The sequence below is a fragment of the Cuculus canorus genome, chromosome 12 (genome assembly GCF_017976375.1).
Source record: "Cuculus canorus isolate bCucCan1 chromosome 12, bCucCan1.pri, whole genome shotgun sequence".
Classification (NCBI taxonomy): Eukaryota; Metazoa; Chordata; class Aves; order Cuculiformes; family Cuculidae; genus Cuculus; species Cuculus canorus.
In genome coordinates, this window is record NC_071412.1 from 5,777,683 (window position 1) to 5,798,870 (window position 21,188).

Genomic DNA, 21,188 nt, shown 5'->3' on the forward strand with positions numbered 1-21,188 from the left:
GAAATCATAAGTGTAATTGCCTACCAGCTTTCTTTGAACAGACATCTGTATGTTAATGTACTACTCTTAATGGTGTAGAATCACAGTTTTTGAGAACTCTGAGCTCTTTTTCAGTTGGTCCTGTGCTTGTTGCCGGTCCCTTCTCATCTTCTTTGCTCCACTTTATTGTGGCGTTTACAAGAAAGCCAGGAGAGGTTCAGAAATTGATATTTAGTGTGTGGGCATCTTGTTACTTTTTGTCCTAATTTTTCCAGAGAAACGTGAGATAAAGCAGACAAATGCATATGATGGGTTTTTTTCTGCACTTCTTGCACTTCTTTCAATGCCTTTTTATAATTTTTCTAAAAATTTCAGTATATTAATCAGATGTTCGTGTATCAGAGCATCTTGTCATATCTATGAGACGATTCTTTCTCAAGTATCTAATCACAACAGAAACTAGGAAAGGCTTTCTCACTCTTCTGTAGGAAGACATAACTTTCTAGAATAATGAAAGAATAATGTGGCTGCATTATACTATGTGAGGCAAAAAAATCAAAGCTGCTCTGACAGCCAGTTCTCTTCTGTATGATGCGAACGGAGAAACTGCTGCCGTGTTATCAGTCTAAGGGTTTGCCTGTCCTGGTATCCTGTCTCCAGCCAACCTGAAGCAGGAGCCTGGGGTATAGCCAAAATAGGGCAAGCAGATATGTTGTATGTAGGAATTTCTCCTTCTGGTGCTTAGCCCGTAAGTCTGTTCTCTCTTCTACCTGGTATCAGTGTAGAGCAGGTGATTTTTCCTTCTGGTGAAGATAAGCCCTCCGCATTGAGAACAATTTAAAAGTTGGGCTTGCCAAAACATGGTCAGGATGTGTTTTCAGCTTTTAAAGCTGGAAATCCATGTGGCTGTTCTTCTAGTCCATATGGAGGACTTAGAGGAATTCTGGAGATAGGAAGCCAAATCCCACTGCTAATGTGTATTATGCGGAGGAAAGCAAGTTCAGTGTTGAGGGGAAAAAGATGTGTTTTCCCAGCTCAGTGGTAGAGGAACATCACCCTTCAGTGTAACCTGGTCTGATCTGCGAGAGCAGGAAATCAACAGGGGATCAGTGCTTTACATTACTGTTTGGGATCTGGCAGTAATGGTAATGCCTTTCCTTCTAGTAGCAGGGTACTAACAGCTCAGGGACTGAGGACTCGTGGGGATGCAGGCAGACTCAGGAAAACTTCGTGCCTGCTGTGTCAAACTTGTGAAGTGCTGATGCCTTGTTTCAACGACTACTGCTAGCGCAGTACCTTGGTGTACTACAGTAACGTGGCTGCTTCTATTTGGTTTTGGAAGCTCTTCAGCTTTTTCCTCTCCCTCGAGTTTTATGTTAATGTGTCTTTTTATCCATGACATGGATTACCGTGAGACTTCAGAAAGATTGAAAATGGGACAGTGTTAGTGCAGAGGCAGCTCCTCTTAGAGATACACTATCTTACACATCAAAAGAGCACAGATGAGAACATAGGAGAGACTGTAAAAGCCCTCAGTTGGGAGGAGTTAGATAAACGGTCACCAATAACCTGCCTACGTTAAACCTTTTCCAGAATGCGTGAGTTTGAGAGATAAAGGGAGCTATAAAGGGTGAAGCAGCCAGCAGGGCACCAGATCAAACTGCCCACAGCTCCTGAAAGGTCGTGGCCCGGGTTTGAAGAGGTGCTTTTAGAAGAAATCTATATGGAGTCTGAGGAGTACAGACAGAGAGGTGAGTGGTCCTCTTCTCTTGGCAACAGGTAGCATTTGCTCACAGAGAACAGCTGTTGTAGGTCTGGGAGTGGTACCCAGAAATGAGGATGGGACTGTCTACTCTTTGTTTGCACACGTCCTTGAGACTCTGTCTGCTGGGGCTGAGACAAAAACGTGTCCCAAGGCTGGATTTAAATTGATGGATTTAGTCAGGGGATGACTTAGGCTTTTTAGGGTTACATTTATATTGTTGTAAAGCTGCAGAACTGTAATTCTCAATGAGCTTGTGCTAAGGGGTTATGTACAGTGGCTCTTCCCTAGCTGGCATCATGAAACTTCAGTGATACTGGCACAGTTCTGGAGATGGGGAGCAAACTTTGGTCCCAGCACTGGGGTGCATGTGCAACTGTTTTCAGAGGATGCAAAAGTGGGGTATGTAACAACAGGGAAGCACAGGGCACTGTGAAAATTTAGTTTCAGTTAATTTGTAGGTAAGAAAATCTGTCTTAGTAATCAGACAAACTGCTCGTACCATGATTGTATTTTTAAAGGTCCATTTGAACTATTCAACAACACTGAATCCTGTGAATCTGCTCCATCCCCATGAAACCTGTACTAGAAGTTATGTCCCTACATTATTAGATGGGACAAGCAGGGTGTAGGAAGCTTGGTTCCTGTGGCTGCCTTAGGAGCGGTGTTCCAAGCTCTGTCTGATGCTACTGTCAGATTGCGTAAACTACGAGTACTACTAGTTAGTTTTCCCTCAATCCAAACTCAGCGCTCTGGTTTGCCTCTTCCAGGGAAGGAGATGGTGGATTACATTTGCCAGTACCTGAGCAATGTGAGAGAGAGACGAGTGACTCCTGATGTACAGCCAGGTTACATGAGATCCCAGTTGCCGGATTCTGCCCCAATGGACCCAGACAGCTGGGACAACATCTTTGGAGATATAGAGAAGATTATTATGCCCGGGGTAAGAAATAAAGTATAATCGTGACAGGAAAAAGCCATCACTACCTGGGGTGAACACCTAATCCTGGGAATGCGCAGATTCTGCAGAACACTTAACTAAATAAAACACCCACAATGTAGAATAAGTCCTGTAGATTATGTCCACAGAAGGATTTTGGAGATTACTGTTGTTTTGTAATGGTGGGGGATAGGCTGAATGTGTTTTTGAAGTATTTCATACATTAAGAATAGCTCATATTTGCTTAGAGGGAAACTGATTTTCTGACACTGGTGAATTTAGCTTCACAAGAACTCTGCCTGCTGAATTGCATCGTCTAAGAGATGTGGGAACTTGAGCACACTTGAGCAAGCTGAAACATCTCTTGCCCAACATTGTGTACATATGAGACTTGTTTCTTGCTCTTTGAATGTAAATGTCTCCTTTCTCTTGCACGTACTGCTAGGTTCGTATTACCTAATTAAATGTTTTATATAAGAAGCTGTTTCAAAGTCTATTTTAGAATTTCCTTTATAGATGTTTGCAGAAACTTGGTCTAATGTGAGAGGTACTGACATTAAACACGCTTACACCGGTGTCCCGCAAACCAGCTCCTTCAGGGGTAGAGAGGGGGCTACATAACCTTAAACTGCTGCGTGTAGCGAAAAGCAAGCTGTTGTTCAACAAAATGAGCAACAGCAACTTCGTTACTAGGATTCCCCTTATAAAGATGAATGTTTTGATAAATATTTCTCACTGTACAGTGTTCAGAAGGCCATTCTTTCCTGTTCAGAATCTTTGCCTGCCTGTTTAATTCAGATAAATACTTTTGCTATAATCTGGGATTTATCTAATAACGGCACGGCGTTATCATTTACTAGTGCTGCAGTCCGGTTGATATTATCTCTGTAGCTTTCTGCTAGCAGATCTATAATTGCACATATTATGTTGCTGTGAGCCTTTAGCATCACTTTAAACAGATGCTAATCACTGCATCTCGTGCAGGATTTTGTGACGTTTTCGGACATAACTTCTAGATGATTTTATTCTAGGTAGTGCATTGGCAAAGCCCACACATGCATGCCTACTTTCCAGCTCTTACTTCCTGGCCTTCTCTCCTTGGAGACATGTTGGCTGATGCGATTAACTGCTTGGGATTCACATGGGTAATTATTATTATTATTATTATTATTATGGTTGTTGTTGTTTTGGATATTCTGTGTGGATTATGCGGGAGCAGGTCATGGTCATTCATTCTTGTTCTGAGAGTCAGTATAATTATTTGTTTTAACCAATTATATGTCATTTGCGTGAATTAAAAATGTCACTTGAAAAACAAAATACATTAGAGCAAACATTACCTGGCAGTAAGAGGTGAATGAAGAAAATATACAACTAGAAATGTCTGTTTTCTAATTCTTTGCATATCGCACTGTGAGCACTGTTCCCTGTCTCAGCGCCAGGACTGTTACACAAGCACTGCAGGCAATAGAGCAGCCACCAGCCATGACTGCAGTGTAGGTTGGGCTCCATTCCAGTTCTCCTGCTTCTTTGAGACAACGCGATTCCTATTTTCCTCTTCTGAAAATAATTTAGCGCCCTTTCCCAGCATATCTGAGCATTTTGTATCCTCCTGCAGCAGCTGCACAGTGCTACTCGGTTATGACTCTACATACCTCAGTAGCCAACATTTTCCCCTCCAGTGAAACTGCCGAGGTTTTAGATGTATGTCTCCATGTAAAAAAGCAGTAGAAGCTTATAAACTTTTAAGAAATTGGTGGTTACAGTTTCCATGTAGCTGTATCAAATTAGCTTGTTGTGTACACAGAAACATCTGTTCCCATGCCCTCAATCTAGTTTTGATAGATTTCCGTTAAGTTTGCAATGTAAACCGACTATTTCATAAGTGGAAATCTGGACACTGCAGAACAGCTTTTGTCTTTCTTTTGCTGCTCTTCAAAAAGCCTCCCTTGACTCTCCTCAGGCTGGTCAGGGCCCTTTCTCTTTAGGGACTAAGAGCCTGGACTTGGTTGGTGAGTTGCAGTTCCACGGGGTTGTCTCAAATGCCTCATTGTGATTTCTTAGAATCATAGAATAGTTTGGGTTGGAAGGGACCTCAAAGCCCATCCAGTTCCACCCCTGCCATGGGCAGGGACACCTCCCACCAGCCCAGGCTGCCCAAGGCCCATCCAACCTGGCCTGGAACACCTCCAGGGATGGGGCAGCCACAGCTTCCCTGGGAAACCTGTGCTGGTGTCTCACCACCCTCGTGGCGAAGAAATTCCTCCTAATGTCTAGTCTGAATCTGCCCCTCATCCCGTCGCTACAAGCCTTTTTTTTTAATGACTTTATAATTGTTGATAGCATAGAAGCTCGACATTGAGGTGATGCAGGTAATCTGGGGAGAGCATTTTAAGAAGGTTGCTGAGAGTCTCTATCTATATTTGGTGTTCCAAGACAGCAGCTGGTAATGACTAAGGGATTTGGAGCTCACCCTCAACTGCAGCCTTAAGACAGGTCTGTGCTACAGAACTTGCCAAACAGCATGATTTTTATTACAACAGTGTTGTGTTCTGCTAGGTATGGGCCATAGTCTTACGCAGTTAGCTGGTTATATATCCAGTGCTACAAAGCTTGTCATCTGCCTTTGTTACGCTTAGGTGAGATTTCTCCCAAGGCAATTAAAAAGTGTTAATAGCTAGTGAATTAAAATGTGATATGTGGTTTACCCTAAGGGTAAAGTAACTTCTTCTGTTTTCGCAGAGTGAATTACAGCCTAATTCTCTTTTTTTCTAATTTCTCTAGGCCTCCAGTCCAGCCTGTACAGAACTGGAAATGAATGTGATGGATTGGTTAGCTAAAATGCTGGGCCTTCCAGATAAATTCCTGCACCACCATCCCAACAGCGTGGGCGGAGGAGTATTACAGGTGGGAGAGATCAGAGGTGACCTCATCAACATCTTATTTTCACTAAGGGGAATTTCCCTCTGGATGATAATTTTCCTGGAGGCAAAGCCAACAAGATTTGCTCTGAATAGGCACATCCCAATTTGACATTACTTTCCCATATTTTACTATCAGATATAGAAGATTATAGAATAGGAGTTGCTATTGCTTTTAGTCCTAGTTGTGTAATGAGCAAGGAGCCACTCTTGTGGCCTTATTAAGGATAAATGAGGGTCACATTTGGTTTCTTCAGTCTGTTTCACATCACCAAATTGTTCACTAAAGTGATTCTTGTGTAATTAGAGAAAGAATCCTTGTTACTATCCTTCTGCCTGCATTTCTTAGCCACACAAGAAATTATTTTTCCTTTCTCGTGTCTACTTTGTGTCTCTGAGAGTTGCCAGATCAAAGCCTGAACATTTACCTCCTTCCATAAAGCCCAAGCAAATATCCCTTGGAATCAGTGCTGAGGCCGTGTTGCTATAAGCAGCTTTGCTCAGGTTTGTAATTATTATGGGAGATACTATATTTTAGCTGTAAAAGAACAAAAGGAACATGTGCTTAATTTACTCCCCCAACGCAGTCCTGCATGTTAAAAATACACAGTTGTTAAACAGCTTTGTTTTGTTTTGTTTTGCTGGCCCAGAGAGCTGCTCGTCAGCTAGTGACGAACATCCCGGAAAAGTAGGAGTAGAAGCAAAAGAGGAAAGGGGCAGCTGAGCAGTTTGATGACTCCACTCAGTCCCTGACAAAATAGCAATAAAGTGGTGGTGTGTTGCAGTAAATGAGTCATGTCTTTGCAGAGCACCGTGAGTGAATCAACCTTGGTTGCACTGCTAGCAGCAAGGAAAAACAAAATTCTGGAGATGAAGCTTTCTGAGACAGACGCCGATGAGTCCTCGCTCAATTCTCGCCTCATCGCTTATGCGTCTGATCAAGTAGGTTCTTATGGTTACAAAGACAACAGATTCGCTTCTGCTGTCTCACTGAGACCATACCAGGTGACCTCCTGTTCTGCACCAGGAGGAAAAACGCAACCATGAATGCCTCACAAGCATGAATGAATCCCTCTAACGTTGCTTTCTGCAGATGGGGAAACGAAATCAGCGTGAGATGAGGTTTTGTAGGGTCCCGGTCCTCAAGAGACTGTTTCTCATGATTCATTTCTGCACTTCCTTCCTGTTTTTCACAAAGCCTTACTCCAGTAACTCGGTGCTGATCTCATGCTGCTTCGGTTCTTTTTCCTTCACAGCCTCCCCCCATCTGGAGACAGGCACACTTAGGGTGTCACCTCAGTGTTGCTCCTGCTCTCTGCCTGTTCTTGGAGAAAATACCTGTACAGTGCTGTGACTATGCCTGCAAACCTGTTCTGTATTCCGCTGTGGAAGTTCCCAACAGGAGAGACAGTCCTGCTGGTTCTCTCTTCGTGTAACTAAAAGGGCTTTTTCTCGTGAGGAGTTTTGGTCTGTCTCAGCCCTAAAGTAGGCACACTTTGGGGGAGGCGGTTATCTTCTCATGGCAGAGAGAAGGGAATTAACTAAGGTTGATCAATTTATAAGGGGTCCTTTAAGATCTGAGTTTTGATAAATGGCCCTTCAAACACAAGGTAAGGATGCCTATTACTAGATTTTTAGAAACCAGTACCCAAATAAATGGAGTTTACAGTGTATTATTTATTTTAGTTATTCACAAAGAAGAAACTTTCAGACTTACAATGAGCTTATCTCAGCTTTTCTTGCATCCACTGTCTTTCATAAGGCTGTAACTTATCACAGCTGTTCAGCCTCAGAGCTTGCTTTCTTACTGGTTTTTTTTTCTTTTTTTTTTTAAAGGCACATTCTTCTGTAGAAAAAGCTGGCTTGATTTCTCTTGTGAAGATGAAATTTCTGCCTGTGGATGAGAACTTTTCCCTCAGAGGTGAAACTTTGAAGAAAGCCATTGCAGAAGACAGAAAGAAAGGGCTGGTGCCAGTCTTTGTATGTTCAACTTTCTGGTTGAGGGGTATTGACATAGTGGTGTATTCCTAATGTCAACAGAAAATTACATCTGAAAACTTTTTTATTGTGCTAAAATACATTATCTGAAGGTTAAAATGTATACAAGAATTTCCATTTTATTGAACAAAAGTATTTTAATGTTTTAACTGCATATGATACCCTCTTCACTTCTAAACTGCTGCATCCATTTATTAAAAAATTGCCATCTTAACAGGTTTGTTTTCTTCTAGGTTTGTGCAACTTTGGGTACAACTGGTGTCTGTGCTTTTGACAATCTCTCAGAACTGGGTCCAGTTTGTAAGTGTCTTTTCTTCCTCATTTTAAACTATGATAGCACAGATGAGAATATGAGAATTTTTCATGCCAAAACCAAGCAGTAAAACTAATCACACGAGTTTTGCAGGTGTCTCAAGGACCGGTGGAGTCAGTGCAAGACTGCAGTGATTTCTGTAAGATTTAGGTTAGGAAATTCAAATACATTCTATTCAAGAGGGACTAAATTTGCCAACTGATAAGTCTTTTATGCGGTTATTCAGGGAAAATGGACTACACAGTTCAGAGTGTGGTTCTGTTATAAGATAGATACATAAACATTTTACCTAGCAAAAGACCTTTGAAGGTAGTGTTTGGTAGGACATCCTTGTAGCCACTAGTTCAACAGGTAAATTTGACATAGTTGCAGATTTTATTCCAGCATACGTTCTGACAAGCAGTTGCTGAAGACCTGTGGCGCTTTTACAGTGTGGCTTCTAGCTCTGTGTCCTTTTTGCTTGCCACCATGTCTTTATACCAGCTTTCTGCCACTGCCTTTTTACTGAGGAATTTGGCCTTGTAAAAAGGCGGGTAACAGAAGTCAAATGTTTAAAAGCGTCACTTGGATGAAATATGGAGTAGTGAATTCTGTTATAGAGCCCATCTGATTTCAGCATTATTCTGTATTTTGGGGTCTAGGATCCATAGCTTTGGAATAAAACTAGATTGTCAGTTGTTTGTCTTGCTTGCTCTTTTGTTGTCAGCCTGTCTGCCTCCTGCAAAAGCATGCACATACTTCTTAGAGAGGAGAGATCAAGCATGTACTTTGATTCCTTCTGTCTCTTACCTAATAACAATTTAAATTCCAACAGGTGATGCTGAAGGACTTTGGCTTCACATTGATGCTGCATATGCAGGAACAGCCTTTGTATGTCCCGAATTTCGATTGTTCTTGGATGGAATTGAATACGCAGATTCCTTTACTTTTAACCCTTCTAAATGGATGATGGTTCATTTTGACTGCACTGGATTTTGGTGAGTAAAGGCAAAAATCCACAAACGCCACCAAAAGGATAAAATGCAGATTGCAAAGTCTTTCTCTGCACTATTTTTTTGCTAAATACGGTTCATTCTACAATTGATAGGGTTAAGGATAAATACAAGTTACATCAGACCTTCAGTGTTAACCCTGTTTACCTCAGACATCCCAACTCGGGAGCTGCTGTTGATTTCATGGTAAGTTATTTGAGTTGATGTTTTAAATAGCATATAAAATATTCAAACAGAGTGCAAATTTCCTCACATGCTGGAGTGTGCTCATCTTATAGCTGATCTTGGTACATACAAGCATAAAACCAGTTATAATCAGATCCTAATGCAGATTAAATAACAGAACTTTGAAGTGATCCCTAGTTATGAAAATTACTTATAAATTTGCTTTCAGATATAGAGACTGAAGTACTTAAGATTTTTACACAGATGGGGTTCCAGCCTGGCCTTCTTAGTTAGAAAGGTCATTTCTGTTCGTTGTATTGCTGAAGTAATTCCAACTGATGGCATTTTGGCTGGCTTTCTCCTATTTCTGATATGTAATAAAAAAGAGCAAGTAGTAAGCAATGGCAACCCCATGCTTTGAAACAGCAATAGCATGAATTAAGTTTTTCTTCAGATTAAGCTATTCATAGGAGAGCTAAGAGGCATTTCACTTTACATCCAGCAGATTTCAGTCCAGTAGAACAAAAGAATATTCACTGCCAATTGTTGCTGCTATGATCTCACCCTAGTCCTGAAAAGATAATTGTTGTCTTGAAATCAATAGTGCTTTTCACTAGAGTGTGTGTGGGTGGATATATCAATGAGTCCCTCTTGTGGTTAAGTAGGACCTTGCATGAAATTATGTTGCTCCTTTTCCACGTTCAGTCCCTCTTCCATGCAGCAGGTGTTACCTCCTCTGGAAGGGTTTTACTCCTGTAGCAGCTCTCACTGTTTATAGTTAATTTGCAAAACCATCAGGATGGCACTGAAATAGGGAAATGACAGGAACTGAAGTGAGCGCTCAGTCCTAAAGTGAAAGAGGGCACCTCTTAAATTCATAATGCCCTTTAAATGCAGAACAGTGCTGTTATTAGCTGGTAATTGACTAAAAATCGTAAGCATATCCAGGCCATGGATTAAAGGCAATAGCCAAAATCTTATTTTTTCAAATAGTTGCAAAATATGTAGACCTAGTTTTTCTTCGATGGCTATTTCCGAGGCTTAGGAGATATTCAGAAATTTGAAATTAGGTGTGCCAGTGGAGATTTCTGACCTGGCTCTGAAGCAGCAGTCGTAGCAGTGTAAGGGGATGCTCTTCTGTTTCTGCACTCACTGATGCTCTGTTGTGTTTTCACAGCACTGGCAAATTCCACTGAGTCGTCGGTTTCGTTCTTTGAAGCTGTGGTTTGTGATTCGTTCATTTGGAGTGAAAAAGCTTCAAGCTCATGTCCGACACGTACGTGAATTAGCAGTGCAAGCATAAATGTATGAAGTTAACTTATTGGTAGCTGAATTTAATACAAATTCAGTGATGGAAAGATGGGTAACAGAAATCCTCTCATGGACAAAGCTTGTGTGTGAACACTAAACGCCTGCTAATTTTACTCTTAAGTAATCTGTTAAGATGAAACATTTCCTGTACCCTTTTCGGAAGCAAAAGCCAATGGAAAGTGACTCAATAAGTCAATGCCTTCTGCACGTTATCAAGTACTAATCTATAGGAGCTTTCTTTAAGGCCAAGTGGCAGCTGTTTGGGAGGCGGGCTGTGATGGTCGGCTGAACCTACTGCTACGAAAATTTACAGGCTTAAGTCCTTGATGGAGTGTAAATACAAGAGATCGTATTATGGATGAACGGTTTCTGCAAGAGGACTCTAATCTGGGAAGCCATTTGGTTTTAAAACCTTCTAGAAAATTCCCATGTATAGTCCATTTACTCTTTTTGTTGTCAAGGTTTTGGGCACATAGAAACAGACTTGAATATTCTTAGCTTTGTTGTCATTCTTCTGTTTGCTACTGTTCATGCATTTGAATTGTGTGTCTAAGTAAAGAAAATAATTCTTTTTAACTACTTAATTTAATGTCTTGCAGTGGATTTGTGACAAACCAATATATAACTATTTTTTTTCCTTAACTTTAGGGTACGGAAATAGCCAAATTCTTTGAGTCATTGGTTAAAAGTGATCCGCTCTTTGAAATTCCTGCAAAGAGGCATCTTGGACTGGTTGTGTTTCGTTTAAAGGTAAAGACTGACCCTTTTGCATGTCGCCCTAGAATGAATCGACCACAGCTGATCTCTTCCCAGACATGAAAAAACGTGAATAAACTTTCATGTGAGAATTTCTAACGCTGGAATTCTTAGAGAGACACGTGGATGTCACTGGAAAATCTAACTATAGTATTCTTTTTTTCTTATTCATATTTAAAACAGGGTCCAAATTCACTGACAGAAAAACTCCTGAAAGAACTAAGCAGGTCTGGCAGGCTCTTCCTTATTCCAGCAACCATTCATGACAAGTTCATCATTCGCTTTACTGTAACATCTCAGTTCACGACCAGGGAAGATATTCTGCAAGACTGGAACATCATTCAACACGCTGCTGCCCAAATTGTTAGCCAGAATTATGGGTTGCACTGCACCAATTCTGGTGATGAGGCAAGAATCCCCAATATGATAGTTAAGCCTGGTTCTGATGCCATTAGTAGCGCTTCTCAGCTTTATCTGGATGGAGGAAAACACAAAACACCTTCCAGAAAAATAGTAGTTCAGCATAAAAAGTTAGCAGCATGTCCCAGTACGTGCGTGATTAGTCAACAAGTGAAAGGTCAAGGGGATCCTCTAGATGACTGTTTTCCAGAAGATGTCCCAGATGTTACCAAACATAAGTTAAACTCTTTTTTATTCAGTTATCTATCTGTTCAAGGCAAGAAAAAGACAGCACGTTCCCTTAGCTGCAACAGCGTGCCAATGACTGGTGGTCTTGAGCAGTGTAACCCCAAAGCAGCAGCCACTGACAAGAAGGAGTCTCATGCAAATGCCAGAATTCTTTCCAGGTTGCCTGAAGAGGTGATGAAGCTCAAAAAAAGTGCCTTCAAAAAACTAATTAAGTTCTACAGTGTCCCAAGCTTTTCAGAGTGTAGCATTCAGTGTGGCCTTCAGCTGCCTTGTTGTCCTCTGCAAGCCATTGTTTAACAAATAAAGGAGATTCATCCTTAGAACCTCTCCAGGTAGAAAGACAACCAAAGTTTGCTTATTCATATGCAATACTACTGTTACTTTGTTCAGTATGTAAGCAGTGGCAATGACCACCAAGAAAATTCCTGTGCTTTTACTGGGTGCAATCTCATGTATTTATAGATTAAAATGTCCAATAAATCTTGTAGTCATATAACATGAAGCTGTCTGGTTTGTAAACTGTGGTAAAGATGCCACTTTCTGCTTTATTAGCCCTGGTACTGGACAGGTTCTAGCTGGTAGGCTAGAACTGTTTTGACATAATATGCTGCCCTCAGGAGGGGGGAAACAATCTACCTCTCTATTTGCACCATTTTTTGTCCCTAATACCTTGACTTCAACCGTCTAGACCGCTGTGAGGAGATGTGTGCAGACAACATCAACATAAATTCTGAACTGTGCAAAAAGAAGTGTGGAACATCTCTAAGAGATTTTACTGTATTAGGGCAGTTCTAAAGCTCCGTTGAGTTTAAACACAGTAGCCCTGCCCTTCTACCTGCGGTAATTAGTTACAGTGCACAGGATTGATGCAACCGTGTGCCAGAGCCGTTGCCCTTTGTAAACACTTGTGGCCTTTCTCAGCATTACCTGAGGTCTGTAAATCACAAGTGCAGGAGGAAAGAGAGCAGGAATGGTATTCACCCTTTCTCATGTCAGAAGAACTAAGCAGCATTATAGAAAAGAGGGTCTCTGCGTGGCAAACAGGTCGCTACAAGAGGCCAGTGATTTTATGTATTTTTTTTAATAATAATTTGAAAAACGGGAGGGAGAGAAATCTATTGAGGGCAGTATGAAATTCCAAGATACCACTATTGAGGCAGAAAGTATGGTGATTGCTAGGAGATTATTCAGGGAAAGCGCTGCTAGATGCCTGCTGCTTCCTTCTTAATTGTTTCCAGACACCTACAGTCATCCTCTCTTGAAGGTAGCGTACTCGGCTGACACATCTTCCGTCTGACCCCGTACATCTATTCTTGAATTATATACACGAGGAGTCTGGTTAATCAGAACCATTTCCATACCCTGATACAGCATCAGCTAAACTCACAGTGGGTTATATTGAGGCATTTGTTACAAGGAGCAATAAAATTTTACCTTCTGGCCCTTTCCAGTAAGAAGAGATTTATTTTATTCCATTCTATAATATTATATGTCTTTTTTTTGTAAATTCTAGGGAAATCTTAGCCATACATTTTTATGAAGTATCTGGCCTGTTATTAGTCTCTTTGCACTTAAAAGAAAATACATCTTAGTTCTTTTAAAATGCTCTCATTCTGTGTATGTAGTATTTGGTGCACGAAAAACAAGAGGGCATCTCTGCTACAATGGATAAAATTTAATGTAAGCATCTACTTTTGATCAGATAATTTGAGACAAGTTTATTAACAGTCTTTTTAATAAATCTTGTATTTTGACATAGAGAAATAATTTTTACTAATGCAGCGGATCACCCTTTAATACGAATATAAATGTATTTGCATAAAGACGTCTCACGTTGTACCCACTTTCACATGCTTGAGTGCACAGTATAAACATTCCTGGCATTAACGATACATCCACAGACAGGGAGAATCAGAGTGTGAAGGAGAGGAGAGGCCAGGCTACGATACGGGTAGAGTTGGAGAAGTTCTGCTTTATTAAAACAATCTCGCATTCACACTTTATTTCAGATACTGATATTTGCTACTATTAATAAATAGAATTTTCTGGCAAGGTAGAATAACAGATGCTTTAAAAAGTATTATAAACCACAGATTTTTTTTTAATATACTGACAATTTGAAGTCATGGTTTTTTTACTGAGTTATAAATGTCCTCGGTCATTTGTACATGCAGGTTTTCTTTGTCATCCAGCGATATGAAATCAGGTGATCTTTGATGATTGCTGGGTTGAAACCCTCTTCCACTAATTGTACTTTATGGTATTTAAAAGTTGCTCTAAGTTCAATGGCACTCTACAAACCGAAATTACATCTCTTCTTATCAACATCAGCATATAACTGTGGGAATTAGATTACATTTCCTAAATTTAAAGAGAGTCATATTTAAAGAAAGTCCATACAGTACAGAAGTTGAAGCCTTGCTAATAGAGGTTAAAACTATCTGTATTTATCAGGTAATAACTGGGCTGTGGAATAGGTGGCCAGTAATTACTCTGGACGTAAGTGCTGTGGGTGCAGAAACTATTGAAAGGCTTACCTTACTATTCTGTTTAAATGAGGCAGGAAAATGCTAATTTTCAGCTTTTAGAGAGAATCAAAGATTTTATCTAGAAAATTATTTAATTCTTGGACCGAAACACAGCAGAGTTCTTCTCAGAAAAGAAGAGCAAATGAAATGGCAGTTGGAGACCAGGTAAGAATTACTTTACCTGAGATGGCAAGACAAACCATTACCTTGACTAGTCAACTGTTTTGTTGGTATAACTCAAAAGTCTAAAGTTTGATTAAATAATCAGGCAGGCTACTATCTCTGTGTTAGTTCTCTTGAATCATCTCAGTGGACACTCAACCTTTCTCAAAAGAGCGATGCTTATTTTAAATAAATAACTTGAGAAGGACGAGAATGACATTCTTGCAACATCTTCCTAATTCAAGTTAAACTTCAGTTTAGAATTTGGCTATTTATTCACTAGTAGAATAAAAATCTAAGGCCTCTCTTGCAAGCTTTTGTTTGTCTGTGGGTATTTTGCATAGAACAGTCTGTAGAGGAAGGTCCAGTAACCTGAGAACACAGCTGTGTTCCTGTGCTGAAGGAATCCCATAGAGAATGTATTTTCCACTAAGAGATCTTCCTGATTTTATATATTAAAATGTGCCACCTATCCTGTAGCTGCTCATGTAACTTGTTTTTTTTTCAGGCTGAACTGAAACATTTGGGTGCAGTTCTACTGTCATATTGGTTAATGACGAGAAGTGAGAGACGAAGCCTTTTTGAGAACTGCAAGTTTAACTGGAAGTCCATAGACCTCATAGAATAGAGAGAAAACACAACACGGACACACAAAAGCTACTCAGGAACACTGGTTTACTGTAATCCTTATAAAACGAGGTCTCATGTAGTCTGGGAGGTGAGTGTTAACACGTCTGTAAGTAGTTTCTCCATTAAATTCACAGTTTTCCTTTAGTTGAATCGTGCCATTCCTGTTTTGCCTTCGTAATCTGAAAGAACAATGACAGCAATATATAAATTTGAACTTCAGGCTAACCTCTCTATTTTTATGATTTCCTTTCTTTCTCCTATAAGCAAACCCTTCCTTCTAAGCCTCTTTAGAAAACATACTAACGTATTTTCCTTTAGACATTAGTCTGTTTTATTAATAGAAAATATAGTTCATGAAATGCATTCGTTATTCTCCTTGCTGAGTTTCTATGCTCTGCTCTCTTATTTGCTTTTTTTTTTCCTTCTTACCTCTATTTTCAGTTCTTTATAGGCGGTTGTTGCTACAGTGCTCACTTGCACTATGCACAAAGCAGGAAAGGAAGGGAAAATTAAAGAAAAGCTCAACTTGTCACATGCTCTAGAACTCCTCAAATCTGGGAGAGAGACTTCCACTCAGCAGGTTCAGCTCCTCGAGGCTTTGCAGGGTCTGCCAGCAGATAGGGATGTCTTGTTTTGAACCACGAGATGTCACCAGAGGGTAAAAAGCAACTGAGTGTTTGTGTTAAATTGGGATTCAAGCTGACTGTATGTTAAGGGGAGGGTATGTGGACAGGGAGCATGGGAAAGCCCAGCACTCCTTGGGCTGCTAAAACGTAGGATGCTCCAGGCTGCAGCATTTGCTGTGCAGACAGCCTCCTCTCTTTTCAGTTTTCTATTTTTCTAGTGATGGGACACCTCACTGTAACGGTACAAGGCAGCAAACTCCGTTCAAGCTAGCTCATGTTGGTGATAAACACGCTACAAAACTGCACTTACCTAATTATTGATGAATGGCAGAGAGATGGGATTCAGCGGGAATGACTCGTGGCTTCACTGAACCTGTGCAACAGGTCAGCCGCGTTTGGTTTGGTTTTTTATTTGTTTCACCTGACTCTTCCCACTGAAAGCCCCAACTGAGTATTTTTCAGGATTGCTAAACTAAAGTCTTCAATCTTCAGCTTCCAGTTTCAAATGCCTCTCTATCCAATTTCCAATTCACAGCTATTACAGTTGTTATTAAAAGTTTATTTGCAGTATTATCACAGGTTTTTTTTAGTAAGGTTGCAACCAGATGAGACAGGTTGACCTGATTTAATTAATTGGTGCAAAAACTCCTTGGACAGAAGGGGTGATTCTGTTTCCTTCTACTCCTTATGTGGCCTTCTACCTCCACTGCTTCCCTTGTTTCAGCTCTGGTGCTCTTCTGACACTTCAGTGATGACTTCAGCTCAGTAAGCCAGTAGAAAACTGTATTTTGCTGGGTGAGTTCTCTGCTGACTCACCGATAGAACTGGCTCACCAAGAAGTCATATTAGTACCAAGATTAGGACTAATGCAAAGGAAGGAATGAGGAGATAATAAACAACGGCTTTATCTCCCTTCCCTGCATGCTACATTTCAAATTCTCCTCCTCTCCCTTTCCCACTGGGGAAGGGATGTAAAGCGTCTATTAACCAGGCAAAATAATTTTTGTAGATGCAAGAACCAAGTTCATAGTCTACGGAGAGATAAATCACTGAACCTACTCATGGCAGAGTTCAAGCCATTCCATTTTTGTCCTCCCTGTCTGGCAGAGGTTCAGGAGATGAAGGTCAATGAAATACATGCTCTGGCACCACTTAAACTGTGCTAACATCAGCAGTTTATTGGTATTTTTCCAGCTCTTTCCCCACTTCAGAGGGATGATGCTTGCAAATTTGCAGTGCATCGGGATTTCTAGCAGGTCAGCCAGGTCAGCTGGCTCGCTGGTTCGCTCTGCAGCTGATCTGACATCTCGGTTCACCGAAATACCGATTGCCAACCTCCAAAAAAGTCGTCTTCAAAGTGAGTAAACCACTCCTGTGACCCTGGGATTTCCAAGAAAGTTTTGCCTAATGGATTACACAGTTCCCTCCAAAAAGCAAGAAATCTGGATGCTATAGGGTACGTTTACTTGGCTGCACTTTGCCACAAGTTCTTTTACATTCCTTTATGTTAATGACAATGCTTTTAAAAGACAAAAAAGGTGCAATCTGGCTGTGAATAAACATGCCATGATGCATTAGACAAAACCACAGAGATAATCCAGGATTTATGTCACACATACAGGTATCTCATAGTGAAGACATACGGGACATCTGCTCCACTCCACATAAGATGAGCGTTAGTAGAGTGGCGTGAAATGGCAATACTATTAATATGTATGCAATTAATAACTGTGGGTCTTGGCTACTCCATCGTGCATATCGTGACTTAGTAGTTTAGCCCACTGGTTAGAAGGACATATAGTATCTTGTGAGGTGGCTTGGTCTTCAAAAGCCTATAGTAGCTGAGCCAGAAGGCCTGTAGTGCACATGTAGCACTTGCAAGACTGTGACTGTCTGTGGAAAACCAGAGCAGAAAGTGAAAGAAGGAAAGGGATACTTTTCCATCTCAAAAAATTGGCATTTTGCAACTAAGCACTTGTTTTGCTAGAAAATTGCCCACCATATCTCCTTACAATACTGTGTTTCCAGGCTATTGAAGTTAAAAATCTTAAACTACTTTGTACTGAGTGGTGAGCTTAGACTTAGCTCTCTGCTTATTTATGACCGGCTAAAAAAATTTTAGGTGAAGCTGTCTGAATCATAGTGGACCTCATCTTCTACTGCAGAGGTGTTAGAAGCAACTGGTATGATACTCTAGGAACAGAATAGTAATATTCCACAGCAACATGTGAGAGATTGTTAGTGTTGGATGGTAACTAGATTCTTGGCGCTGAGCCCATCCTCATCTTCCTTGGATGGGCATGGTTGGGATTCATCAGAACAGATGTGCTCTTCAAGATCAGGGAGAGGAGCTGCCAAAGCTCTGGAATCATCTCATCTCCTAATACAGAAAAGCCAAAGGGAGCCTTCCTCAATTCTCTTTCATGGAGCTGAGGAAATGTTTCCATCCCATAAATAGGTTTTGAATTCTGTTAGTTCATTACAGATACACTGCCAAACTCATTCCAGATCTACGCCAGCAGCAATTAGTTCAGAGTTCAGAATGTTAGGTTAGTACAGGTATCCCAGTCACTGCAAGTGAGCTACTTGCTCTCTCCTTTCTGCTGAGGGCTTGTCGTCCATCAGGAACTGAAGTGGCCAAGGGGAAATGAAAGGGTAAGGATTAAGCAGAGAGCTTAGCTGAGCCTTGACCTCAGGAGAATTTAAAATTACTCCTTTCCACCAAATTTTGACTTTCCCCTCTTCTTCCATTTGTGATGGAATTGTAAATGATATCCATGTGGCCAAATCCAATGTTGTTTTTTAACCACTAACTTTAGGCTTGACCCAGATTCAGTGTAAAGCTCACAATGAATTTACGAAATCCTCTGAAGAAGACACTCAAACCAAGCCTTTCTTATATAATTTGTTACTATCCTGGCATAAGGGCAAGGTTATACTCAGCAAACTTTTCAGAGGCATTACAGTATAACCAGCATTCATACTGCTGCCAACAAAAGCATTTAGGGATGGAATGTGCTTATCAAAGAAATGCGTTTTCTTAGAAAAAGAGGGGGGAGGGAGAGGCTTTATTTTCACAGTCTTATTTACTGACCAGCAGCAAACTGAACAGACATGATCTGCCATCTGGTTTACTCTAAGGGTACTCAAACTGCTTTTACACAAGTAAACTCCACGCATATGTAGAAAATACTAACTGAATAATTGCTGATCTCTCAAAGGGAATATTTAAAAGCTCAAGAAACTGCACAGAGTAACTCAGAGTCTGTGGCTTATTCCTCTTATCTTCAATGCATTCTGTGGTTCAGTGTAGAAAGGAGAAGCAGAGGAAAGCTGCTTTTTTGTAGCATTCTCCCTAAAGTAAATAGAGGTCGAATAACTTTAGTGCGTTGGGCTTCTCCGAAAGCTTGGGATGGATAAGAGGTTATTGGAGAGCCAAGGCTTCCTCTGTCTTCCAAGAAAGAAAACAAGTGGAATAAATGCTAAATAGGGCCATAGAAATAATGCAGCCGCCCTTCACATTAGGAGGCCGGGAGCTTACTTGCAGTTGCCATTCACACAATGCTTAAAGGAACTGGAATATCTGAAACTGTTGTTCAGATGTATAATGTGATAGGGCTGCAATTTTAACTCCAGTGGGAGTGAGAAGAAAACTGGACGCAGTTGTTATTTCAGGGGCACGGCGAAGTTATATCAATGATTTCTATAAATATTCTTCCAGAAAGATGTGAAGCAGCTTTCAAATTTTAAAGGCTAATGTAAAACAGGTGATGTTGCAAGACTGTACGTTTGAGGTTCAAGAGATTTCGAACGCCCTGGAGCCATGGGGTTCACTTGGCAGCCCTGAGGGAAAGTATGGTCACAGCACTGACCCTAGAAAATGTTGGCAGATCGTGTTACTGTACACACGGTACACATGCAAATCCTGATCTGAATGAAATCTATCCCACCAAGTGATGTGCCTTTTGCTGCATGAACCTCGTGCATTTTTCAGCAGTCAGCACTGCACTGTCTCTGGAAACGACGGAGTATAAAATGTCATGGATTAGGATCACCAAATCCTTTGCCTTCATAGAACTTTCTTCAGCTCTGTCAGCTTTCTATAATAGAAACATGACATCTAAAATTAAAACAGATATCGATATGTATGTTGGTACTCGTGTTTACGTGCACATATAGTGTAGCTAGTCAGAATGTGAATTACTGCAAGCTCTGTTAGTAGAAGAAAGTAATTATTAAATCATTTCTATGATGTAACGTGATTTGTGAGTAGCCAGAAGGACAATGGAAAGTCCTGTCTTCCTGAAATCAAGTGGATTTAGTCAACAAGGACTATTTTATTTGCTCAAATTTCCAAACTTTTTTTTGCTACTTTTAAGCCAAAAGTTTTGTCTAACAATAATCTCACCAGAGCTGTCATTGTGTTTGCTATTTCAGCTTCCATCTTCTCCTGGCCAGTGTCCTGCCCTTCACATATTCACACCTCTATTATCTGTACTGTTTCCTTTCCTCAGTTACTGAGCTTTGTCTTGGGTGAGGATATATGTTTCTCTACTTCCTGCTAGTATTCCAGCTACATGGCTCCCCAAAACGAGTGAAATTATTTCCTAAATTATCAGACATGCTTAAAATTTAGTGCAGCATACACTGATACATTCTTTTGAATTACATAGGATGAAAAACGTTTTGTTTCTGTATGGGATGGGATTGCATTTTGCTGAAATTTTTAACAGAAGGATATGAAGAACAATGTTTGCATAAATATAATAATGCACAAAGACTTGAATAATACCAGTGTGCTAACAATATTACAACATTTTGATCTGTTGCTACCGAAATTTCATACAGAAAGCATCTACATAAGTCGTCTGCTTTCAGATAGGAGATTTATTTTTTTTATCTTCTGATTTCTTAAAGATGTGGAAGGTTTTAGTCTTGCTTCCTAAGGACATAAGGTTATATGATCACGGGTTGTGTATGTGCGTATAAGTCTGTGTCTGTTCTCTCCTTCCCTCCCTGTAACTTGAACCTGTCGGCTGCTTTCAGACAAATTTGAGAAACGGTCATAGGTCTCCTTGGTATTAAGTTCCAACAAGTTTTGTGATAATGACTAGCGGGATAGGAATAAAAATGCACCTGAAGTGCCCCAACTAGCAGAAAGGCTGCAGAGCTATTGGATCACAGTGTATCTTTGTGATAGATTCCTTAGAAATTGTGATCTCTGATTATGGTAAATACCATACAGTTCGTGATTACGGTTTATCATTTGCCATTAGGAATTGCACAAAAGGAGAGGAAATCAGTTTTATTTAGTTGTTGTACCCACAGGAGCAAGTGCTTCAGTCAAAACTCCATTGTAGCAGATCGCAATCGGTCTGATGGAGAATTGGGCACCTCAGCATGTCACATAGCAGAGAGGTCCTGACAAGGAAGAACAGAAAGTCTTCCAAGAAATAC

The 21,188-nt window shown here is 40.5% G+C and overlaps 1 protein-coding gene across 1 annotated transcript; it reads left to right on the plus strand.

Annotated features, from left to right (window-relative positions):
* The first annotated feature begins 750 nt into the window (after window positions 1–750).
* On the plus strand, window positions 751–12,261 carry HDC (histidine decarboxylase). The gene is made up of 12 exons (XM_009556881.2): window positions 751–1,730; window positions 2,512–2,684; window positions 3,713–3,826; window positions 5,466–5,588; window positions 6,410–6,544; window positions 7,439–7,582; window positions 7,834–7,900; window positions 8,728–8,890; window positions 9,001–9,091; window positions 10,248–10,346; window positions 11,030–11,131; window positions 11,321–12,261. Exons 1-12 carry the CDS (start codon window positions 1,703–1,705, stop codon window positions 12,080–12,082), a joined length of 2,001 nt encoding a protein of 666 aa, XP_009555176.2. The 5' UTR covers window positions 751–1,702; the 3' UTR covers window positions 12,083–12,261.
* The last annotated feature ends 8,927 nt before the right edge of the window (window positions 12,262–21,188 follow it).

What these genes read in the sequence shown, in the direction of transcription:
- HDC (XM_009556881.2), top strand. Translation starts at nt 1,703, where the DNA reads ATGGAGTCTGAGGAGTACAGACAGAGAG. An exon ending in AAGGGCTGGTGCCAGTCTTT is followed by an intron (nt 7,583 to 7,833) that starts GTATGTTCAACT and finishes GTTTTCTTCTAG; the next exon opens with GTTTGTGCAACTTTGGGTAC. An exon ending in TTTGACTGCACTGGATTTTG is followed by an intron (nt 8,891 to 9,000) that starts GTGAGTAAAGGC and finishes TACAATTGATAG; the next exon opens with GGTTAAGGATAAATACAAGT.